The 10,000-nt window shown below is 40.2% G+C and overlaps 2 protein-coding genes across 2 annotated transcripts in view; both read left to right on the top strand.

Moving 5' to 3' along the window:
- The window catches only part of LOC101854538 (tetratricopeptide repeat protein 1), a gene marked incomplete at its 5' end in the record, with an annotated part of 25,028 nt that overhangs the window by 4,662 nt on the left and 10,366 nt on the right, over positions 1 to 10,000 (top strand).
- Positions 6,199 to 7,770, top strand: LOC101854126 (TBC1 domain family member 30; the record flags this gene model as incomplete). Its single annotated transcript, XM_013088574.2, is given in 1 exon segment — positions 6,199 to 7,770. A coding segment is annotated over 1 exon segment (490 nt), but the record flags the coding sequence as incomplete, so codon positions are not given.

Here is a 10,000-nt window from a genome sequence, read left to right as displayed (position 1 = left end):
TATTATTACTATTATTATTATCATTAATAAATCGATTTAATTCAGTTTTAATTGTAGTAAACAATATTAGCATGTACTTTAAACGCGTGAAGCCACGCCCTCACAAGCAATTTAATGTTCTTCTTTTTCCACAGTCAATAAAAGTAGCCTAACACAACTAACAGCTGAAACAGGTAAGAAAAACTCACACTAAATGTAATTGTGAACACGCGGAGCAAACAATGCAAGTGCAAGAAAAAATCCTTCACTCGGCGTGGCATACGAGCCTTCACTGACGAGCCGTCTACAACAATAGATCTAGATCTAGGCCTCAATTAACTTATTTCGTCGTGGGGGCAGGACACGAGGTCCCAGCTCGCTAGCATTCACGCCACTTGAAGATCTGCTGTGAGTGTGTACGTGAGCCCGCCCAAAAACAAGAGAGGGAAGACACGAAAGGGTCTAGCAGCTAACTACCCCGCGAGGCATCCACCTGTGACTCAAGTCCCCTCGCACGCGATCGACAGAGCATATTATCCTTGACGATCTCTGCTAGTAGAGATGTAGTAAGATAGCCTGAGAAGGCCTAGCCTAGCCAAGGGCCTCCCAACGTCCACTGTATAATAGTCGATACGATAGGCGTTAGCTTACCCTCTTTTTAAAAATATTTTTTATCTCATTGCACATGGACTGGCCTGGATATGGCAGAATGTGCAACGACAGCTCCCGACCGTGAAGGATGGAGGGTCATTACAGGTCAACCTCTGAGTCAGAGATGACACCTCCAGGTATCCAGGCATGTCGTGTGTGGATCGCATCAAGGACAATTAGTCCAGGTACCCCGAAACAGGGGAGCGGTGTGCGTCCAGAGCAGGGGTGGCTGTCTCTAAAACGACACACATCAGGCCTTTGTTATCTTTGTTCAAGTGTGTTTTTTTAAAAATAGCTTGATCGATGGTGACGGCTTACCAAAATTATATGTCGACTAAATTTAAAAAATTGATAAACGTGCGCATACTCACTCAGTAAATTTGCTTGGGGCAATCTTCCACACCTGTACATTTTATTCACATTTGAGGGATGAGGGTAATATATGGAAAACGCAACTCTATAGGTTTAACTCGAATCCTTATTCTATCCCTACTCTAATCCTCGGTGTTAGCGTTAGGGCAACAGAGAAACTGTGAACTTGCTAAGCAAGGGACATAAACCATTAAAATGTAATATATAGTTAACTCTGAGTTGTTTTCTCTTTGATCTCGATGCACAGAATTCCGTTTCTGGGTACAAGGTCAGCAAATGTAATAAAAGAAGGCTTCTAGGTCAACCTACAGATCTATCTTCTTTAAAAGAAAAATATGTGTTGTACAGGCCTTCATTATAGTGGAGTCCGCTTTAAAAGTAAAAGGAATCTGCAGGGTCACCAGATTTTCTTCGGTTTAGTCGTTTTTTTCCGGTTAGAGAGTTTGCTCAAGATAAAAAAATCGAGGATTTTCGTTTGCTGGTTTACATTGGGGGAGAGGTGGGGGGGGGGGGGGGGGGCAATCTCCCAAAAACTGGAACTTGCACATACACTTCAACAGAAAAGTCACAATATATAAGGCCTATATTGTTCTAGGAGCTGGTTGTGAAAAAGGGTGCTGCTCGAACCTGGTCAAGGCAGAAAATGTCCCACGAAATCGGCATAAGGCCTATTTTAGGTATAAAAAAGCAAGTCTATCTTAAGGTATAAAAAAGCAAGTCTATCTTAAGGTATTAAAAAGCAAGTCTATCTTAAGGTATAAAAAAGCAAGTCTATCTTAAGGTTAAGATTTCTCTAAGAATCTTCTGCATCTTCTTTTCGTATATAAAGGTAAATATGTTGACCTTAAACATATTTCAGAATTAGGCCTATCACATAATATGGCACATCTTCATACAGCACACTCAAAGTTCAGTCTTAGCAAACGAAATGAAAATGTTTCTGATCAACATAACACATTAGCTTGGTTCATTGACTTGTAGTGACTGAGATAATCATGGAGGGGATGATGGTCTGAAAATCACACTTTTGAGTACCTGTAGGCGTTTATAATTCGCTCAAGTAAATTTTCAGGCCATCCGAATACAAGAGGGTCCCCTGGAGTAGAAATGGTTTGTCCCCGTGGAGTCGGTAAAAAATGCCTTTCATTCTCCGTCCAATGTGTATCGAAGGCAAAGAAAGTATGTGACAACGGGATCCCCTTTACATGATGGACAGGTCTGATATTTGAATTTATTATGTAGGTAAATCTATAGCTCTGCTTTTTAAAAAATAAACATAAATAAATAGATAAATAGATATAAATAAATAAATGGTGCAGGAGTCAAACACCGGAGGGGATGGATTTCGTCTGGATTTCTTGAAAAAAAACCCAACCCAACACAATCATTCGCAGGTCCATGGGCACAAAAACCAAAGTGTTTTCAGGGACCTATTTCGAATGCACTGTGTATCATGCCCAGTTCGTTTGCATGTTTCGTTTTTCCGATTTCGAAGTACTAGATCTATGCTTTTATCCTGACTAGAGTGCTTTCAAATAAGTCTGTTCATCGGTAAGGTTCCTTAGTAACAGAACGATACAAAAATGATCTGAAGTGTAATCATATATTAATTTATAAAATATACAGTAGTCTTACTGCTATGACGACCACTTGTATAAGACAGTCACCTTTACAAACTGGCACTTATTACCCCCCCCCCTCCTGCAATTTTTCCATAGATATATACATGTATATAAAAGCCACCCCCAAACCCCCCCCCCCCCCACAAAACAAAACAAAACAAAACAAAACAACAAAACAACCCCAACCCATCTTTCTAAGATGGCAATGATAATACATAATCTCCAATCGCCCCTAGCGCATAGGACTAAAATAGATATATCTATGTTCAGCCCCTGGCATTGTGGACCAGCTGTCATATCCATTCACTTGTTGTTCTATCATTAGTCCCTCTAATGAATTAACCGATCGTGTTGTTGAGTCGTCCACCCCACTACATTGTGTTATTTACGGTACCAAAGTTGACCAGTTGGTAGCAATATATATATATTAATTTTCAGCTGCTGGTAAGGGAGGCAAGTTTGATGGAAAGAGAGGCAGGGGCTGACAGAGGGAAAATATGCTGGACAAGATAACAACATGGCTAGGAGCTGCAAGAACAACAGACACCATTGCTGCAACGCAAAACAGAGTGAAGTGGGAGTCCATGATCCACGGAAGCCTGGTCAAGAAATCATGAATGTAAGAGTCTTGATTTTAAAAAATAAGAAAATTCTCAAAAGGCTTCAAATGATGAAAACATAAATGTGTGTGTGTGTGTGTGTGTGTGTGTGTGTGTGTGTGTGTGTGTGTGTATGTGCAGGCCTTGTACGAAAGTGTGTCTCAGATGGCCGTCTCAGAAAGTTTCGACTGCATTTCAATAATATAACCTATTAAAAATTATAGGCTACATAAACACACCAGGCCTTATTCAAATCAGAATTGTCCAGTCCGTGAGGAAGTTATGATACTTAAAAAGACACGTACGGTGGCAATGAAACAGGCACAGCGGTCAATTATTAAGGAAGTCGTAAATAGATTCTAATAATAATAATAATAATAATAATAATAATAATAATAATAATAATAATAATAATAATAATAATAATAAAGACAATAATAATAATAATAATAATAATAATAATAATAATAATAATAATAATAATAATAATATATAGCATTTATTGTATATCGCAAAGGCCTACCCCAGCCCAACTGCAAGCTCTGCTCTTTCCACTATACCCCGGCAGACCATGGTAACAGTCAAGGAGAAAGCCATGTAGGCCTATTACCTAGAAGAGAGAGAGAGAGAGAGAGAGAGAGAGAGAGAAAGAGATAGAGAGAGAGAGAGAGAGAGAGAGAGAGAGAGAGAGAGAGAGAGAGAGAGAGAGAGGGGGGGGGGGGGAGGGGTGGGTGGGGAGGGGTAGTGGTGGACAGGCAGTGGAGACATTAAATCTTAGGAAGAAAACAGGAAGACAGAAGAACATTAACATAATTATTGACTATAATAGTAATAATTTTATTACGGGTAGCTCAGCAAGACAGACCACAACAACGATTTTTCAAGAAAATCGTTCCAATAGTCCGTAAAAGCCATTCTTTGGACCTATCTTTTTCTTTATTTTAAACGGTACACACTTAAACTTAAAGCAAAGAGACTTGAATTTGGCTTGAAGTTGTAAAAATAAATATAATGTCATGCTAGGCTAGTTTTCTTCTTGTTTCCTCGCTTCTTCTTTTCTGTTCTTTTCTTTGTTTCGTGATGTGGTGAGGAAAATAGAATCAAACATACGATCCCGAAGATGGAAGCAAAGACATCCTTGGCTACAATAACACACAAACGCTCCATTTTATCACTTGCGCCAAATAAGAATCCAAGGGAGACCACTCCCAATATTTTGTTGGCAACGTCAACACTGCAACAGTTGTTTGCAAGTTATTTAATTGGTTGGAAGAAAGAGGCACGACACAGTAGGCTACAATACAGCTGTTCTCCACAACTGTCATTTTTACAATGGTTGGTTGTGTCAGCGTCGGATGATGAAGTTCTGGGATTCATCAGTGTATTGTGGTACGCGCTGCATTATTAAGTTAATTAATCATAATTTCGCCTGTATGCACATACCCATGGCTTACCTGTTACCCTCATCATACATGTAACCAAATAGACTAAAGATTAGATCTAGATATATAGATCTAGATCTAAATCTAGATCTAGATCTAGATTCTAGATCTATATTACTAATAATAAGAAATAAAACCAACATTAGCCTATTCTTTTATTTTTTGTTTTTTAATGTTATACAATGTTATTGGATAAAGAGTAGGCCTACAAGTAAGAAGTTTAGTGACCTCACCAGATATGAAATAAGAAAGAGAAGTGAAAGTCTGGTAAAGGAAATCATGAACATAGATATCTAGATCTAGAATCTAGATCTAGATCTAGATCTAGATCTAGATCTAGATCTAGATATGAGTCTTGACTGAAAAAAAACAATTCTTAAAAAAGTAAAAGGTGAAAACATAAAATTGTGTGTTTCTGTGTGTGTGTGTGTATGTGTGTATGCTATAAAATCATATGATATTTTGCGTGTGTGTATGATGAGAAAGAGAGAGCGAGAATGAAGGTGAAGGTTTACCTGGCGTATTGTATCGACTGCTCAGTCTAAAACTCCTTCATACGACATTTTTCTCAATAGTGTAGCTTGGTGGAATCTTACACTAAGCACAGTTGATCATGTGGATGTGTCATGTAGCCTGAAATAAAAGTAACATTGACCTGTGGAACCCTATTTTTGAAAGTGCTAACTCTGAGGTATTGACAGTGGCTACATTAACGGAAGGACTTCCGTAATGAGCGACCACCCCATCAAACACAATAAAGAAGAGGCCTAGACCTAACCCTAACCCTACCCCTACCCCTAACCCTACCCCTACCCCTACCCCTAACCCTACCCCTAACCCTGACCCTAACCCTAACCCTACCCTTACCCCTACCCCTACCCCTACCCCAAGCCCTCAATTCTGCTCTGTCTCATAGTGGTCGCTCGTTACGGAAGTCCTCCCTTAACAAGGATCGAGAGTAGGCCTCTATAGATTGAGATCTATACTTTATATATGCTATTCACTGGCTTGAAAACCCACAAATTTGACTAGTCAAACCTTTGTGACAAGTGTTTAACTCAAAAAAAGTATTTTCCGTGCCTCTCATACACGGTGCCCATTGGAGGTTTTGTTTGGTTCAGTTCAGTTCAGTTTCTGACGGCTTCAGTGCACACCATAACTAGACCCCTGCCTCAAACTGATCGTCCAACTTGAAGCCTTGAAAAACAAATGCGTTTTGTTTTTAAAGTCATCATCGGTCTCTGTAGAGGAAAATCTGACTAGCCTCGACGACCAAACCAAACCGAATTGAATCGATCTGATCTTGTCTAAGGGCACCGACCTACACAGAGAGGCAAAATGCATAGCCGACAGTTAAAAGGTTTGATGAAGGGATGCTTTACTGACTTTTCTCTCAACTTGAATTGTAATCTAATTCCTAGATTGGCAGTTTTTGCTGTGCTTAAAATATTTCGATCAGTGTCATATTTAATTGTAATGTCTTTTTCAAATCTCTAGCCTACACACCAACCAGTGTGGATACAATGGGAACTCTTGAATAACATATAAGAATGTGTACTACAAAGAACATGAATAAAACAAAAAGATAAGTCAACACATTTTTTGTGAAGATCCTGTTGAGCAGTGTTGAAATACAAGTTTCTGTATGTTATTATAATACAAAAAAGAAATATATCAGTATTTTGAAAGGCAAGTGTCCCTTTTTTTATTATTCTCAGTCAACAAAGTGTTATGAACTCAAGGCACCCTCCATGACTTACTACTTTTCTATGGGAGGACCCAGCAGTGTTCTTTTTATTTGTCCACAAAAATTGTTTATTTTTCGTACTGAAACATTTTTTCTCACCATCACTCCAACCTTCATCCCAACTTTCATCCCTGATGCACACACACACGCACACACACACACACACATATACACGCACACACACATACTCACACACACACACACACACACACAAACGCAGGCTCACTAATGAAAATCTTATAATTCTGAAGTTTGCTTCAGAACTTCTTAGTATTTTCTATTCAGCAGTGAAAAAAGCTGCTTGGTGATTTTTCAAATGTTTTTTTGGCACTAAATGTTTCCCTGTTTGAAATATCATTGTGAAATGCTGAATTGTTGCATGCCGCATCTACTCTTCATGTATCATGTAACTTGGAACTAGAAAGTGTGCTTTATGAGATGTTCTGCCATATCGAAGCTCACCAGACCTTTTTTTGACGGTATAACATGTCGCTCAGGCTTTTATATCATTTCCCCACTTTCCTCCAGTGAGTGTTCTATCCTGTCTTAAGTGGCTACTATTTGTGTAAGACAGTTGATTTGCAACCAATGTCTTGTGAAGTCAGCAAAATAAAGTGCTCCTTTCTGTACAAATTTCATCATTTTCTTTGGGTAATATGCGCAATTTTATATATTTAATTTAATTCTATCACTGTCTATTCATTTTAAGCTAAAGTACTTGCTTTTTAAAATATAATGTGACATTTGCTGTATTATCTCTTTATTTCAGACGGTCAAGACTTTTTGGTCAATAGTATGAGTTCCGACTGAGACTCTGTGTCTGTGCGTTGGTTGCAGATCTTGTGGTTGGCTGGCAGAATCTCTGACCATGACCAGCATGCAGTCTCCAGGGGCATACAACACGCAGCCTCCAACGTCTGATGATGAAGAATTTTGCTTCACAAGCAAAAGACCAGAGGGGCGCCCGGAACTTGTCCACCTTCAGCACCCGTCTTGCTTCCGCCAGTTTAGCTACGGAAGTGTGTCGTCCGACAATGACGATGCTTGTTTCATCGACGCCCTAGAGCAACCACAATGCCCTTTCGAGGATGACCTTGGCAGTCACGGGAGCCCGCAGCCGAGTGTGGGTGAGCAGCTGTCGCGGGCACGCCAAGGCTCCATTGTGGATGGTCTGCTGCACGAGATCTACGACCGCTGGCACTACAGCCGCCATGACAGCATCGACAGCGACACCATGACAGAGTGCTCTAGCACCTCTGAGTTCTTCTTCCATTCACGGCATGAAGCAGGTGGCTACCATTCAGCGATAGAGAGACGCCACGGCGGGCAGCTCAACAGGTCTTTCCTGCAAAACCAAAGTAAGACCACTGATTAAATTTAGTCACTTTTAAAATGATAGTTTGTGTGTTCAAAAGAATAGAGATAAAAAAACCCAGAAAGGAATAGAACTTTCCTATAGAACCAAAATGCATTCGTATGTTCACTATTTTCTTTGTCTTATTTACCGAACTCAGTTAATCTGAAAACAGCCGTAAGCGGAAATAAGATATATTTTTACTCCAATATTTTTACTCCTATCTGAGCAACTTCTCTGAATCAAAAACCCAGGCAGTTTGTGAAAACACAAACTAGTGTAATTGTGAAGCTTTGTTTGTTGCTATTAGACTCATGTTGACACGATAATGGTCTTGGGATCTTGGGGTGTTGGGATGGAAAGGGGTGGGGGGGGGGGGGGGGGCAGGGGACTAGGACGATAAATCGCATTACTTTTTTTTACATTTCTTTCAACCACGAAGTTGTTTTAAGCAAGGTCCTGGGTTGAGTGTGTGTGTGGAGGTGGGGGTTGGAGGTTGAAGAGGGGTGGGGGTGGGATGGTTTCTGTTGGGAATAGAAACTTAAAAACAATTCATGCACATAGAGAAACAAAACTTGAACATCAATTTCCAATGATTTCATGTCATTTTAGCAAACACGGTATATGATAGTATATCTGTGTAAAATGGCTACCTTTCCCTCCTTTGAAAAGGTACTTTAGTAGGTGGTGGTGGTATAGAGGGGTATGAGTTTGATAATTGTTTTCTCCTGTTGTGTCTGAAGCAATGGTCCAATTAGGGTTACTCAAGTGTGTACAAACACTTGTGTAGTTTTACCGGAAACTACTGGTAAGTGTTTTAATTTGTTAAGTGAGCCAATAATGAAATGCCCCTTTCTGTGGACGCAACATTTCCCTTGGATGTATAATAACCATAAAATCGAAACTGTATAAGACAACCGTCAACAGTTGAGAAGAAATTGGTTATCTTGAACAGGTGGATAGAATAGAGCCATTAAAGTACATGTAATGAAGACGCAAGGTGGGAAGTGAGAAGTGGTCATTCATTTAGGTAATAGTCTTGAACAGGCGGCCTTTTGAACAGGTTTGACTCTGAGTGTGTGTGTGTGTTTGTGTGTGTGTGTGTGTGTGTGTGTGTGTGTGTGTGTGTGTGTGTATGTGAGTGTTTGTGTGTATGTTTGTGTGTGTGTGCTCCAATATGTTATATGTATGAATGTGTGTTTGATATTCTATGAATATATACAATTGTCTCCGCCTAAGATTCCACCGCTTACGATCCTGGTTCGCTTAGGATCTCGGCGCTGTTTTAAGGAAACAGATTTTTTACTACCCAAAAGTCACCCCGTAAGATCCCGCTCTGGTTCACTCTGAAAGTTTACATTCAGCTAAGATCCCTGCTCTAACAGCCAGTTGTCCAAGGCTATTACCTGAATGAATGACCACTTCTTACTTCCCACCTTGCATATTTATTAGAAATACAACATAAATGTTTTATGTATCGTGGAGTCTGCTTCAATCAAAATCTGCGGGACTGCCGGAATTTCTCTGGTTAAAACCGGGTTTTCAGTTCCACCTTAGTTTTTTGTTATGTTTTGTAAGTGTTTTCCAGCACTCACAACTGCATAAGGTCATAATATGAGCGCGCAGGACACATTAAACATTTTCGTTTTTTTCGGAAATTTTGAAACCTACTTTTAGCGATTTTGGACCACCTAGGGATCTTTAACGTGCGCAACCTGCACACAGGACCTCCTAGATTTTTTAGCCCTTATCCGAGAAGGCTAGGTGTTAGATCTCACTTTCCATAAGACAAGGGGTAGGACTGAAAGACAGCAGTGAGAAGGAGTCAAGGAGTGGCTGTAGAAAAGCGACAGAAAGAGTCCGGAGCCCAGGGGAGGGGCAAAGGAGCTGAGGAGGTGGCGGCAGAAAGTGGAGACGAAAACAGACGACAGAACATTGTTAGAGAGCAGGAAAGGATGTGAAAGGAGAACATTTTAGAGAAGAAAATTTTCCGTCGCTTTCCGGATTAGAACTCGGGACCTATTGAATGAGAGGCGAACACTGTAACCTCTCGACCACGTTCAGTTTAAGCAGACTACACTATATGACGGAAGGGTCGAGCGCAGTAGACTCGAAATCAGGCATATCTTCTTTATCTTTGTAAGATATTCTTTGAGCTACGGATACCTCGAACTACCGAGGCCGATCCCGACGAATTCGAGACATCCGTGTTATACTGTCTATATATATATATA

The sequence above is a fragment of the Aplysia californica genome, unplaced genomic scaffold (assembly GCF_000002075.1).
Source record: "Aplysia californica isolate F4 #8 unplaced genomic scaffold, AplCal3.0 scaffold00002, whole genome shotgun sequence".
NCBI lineage: Eukaryota > Metazoa > Mollusca > Gastropoda > Aplysiida > Aplysiidae > Aplysia > Aplysia californica.
Note: the sequence above shows the minus strand (reverse complement) of the source record. Positions and strands in the feature narration are given on the sequence as shown.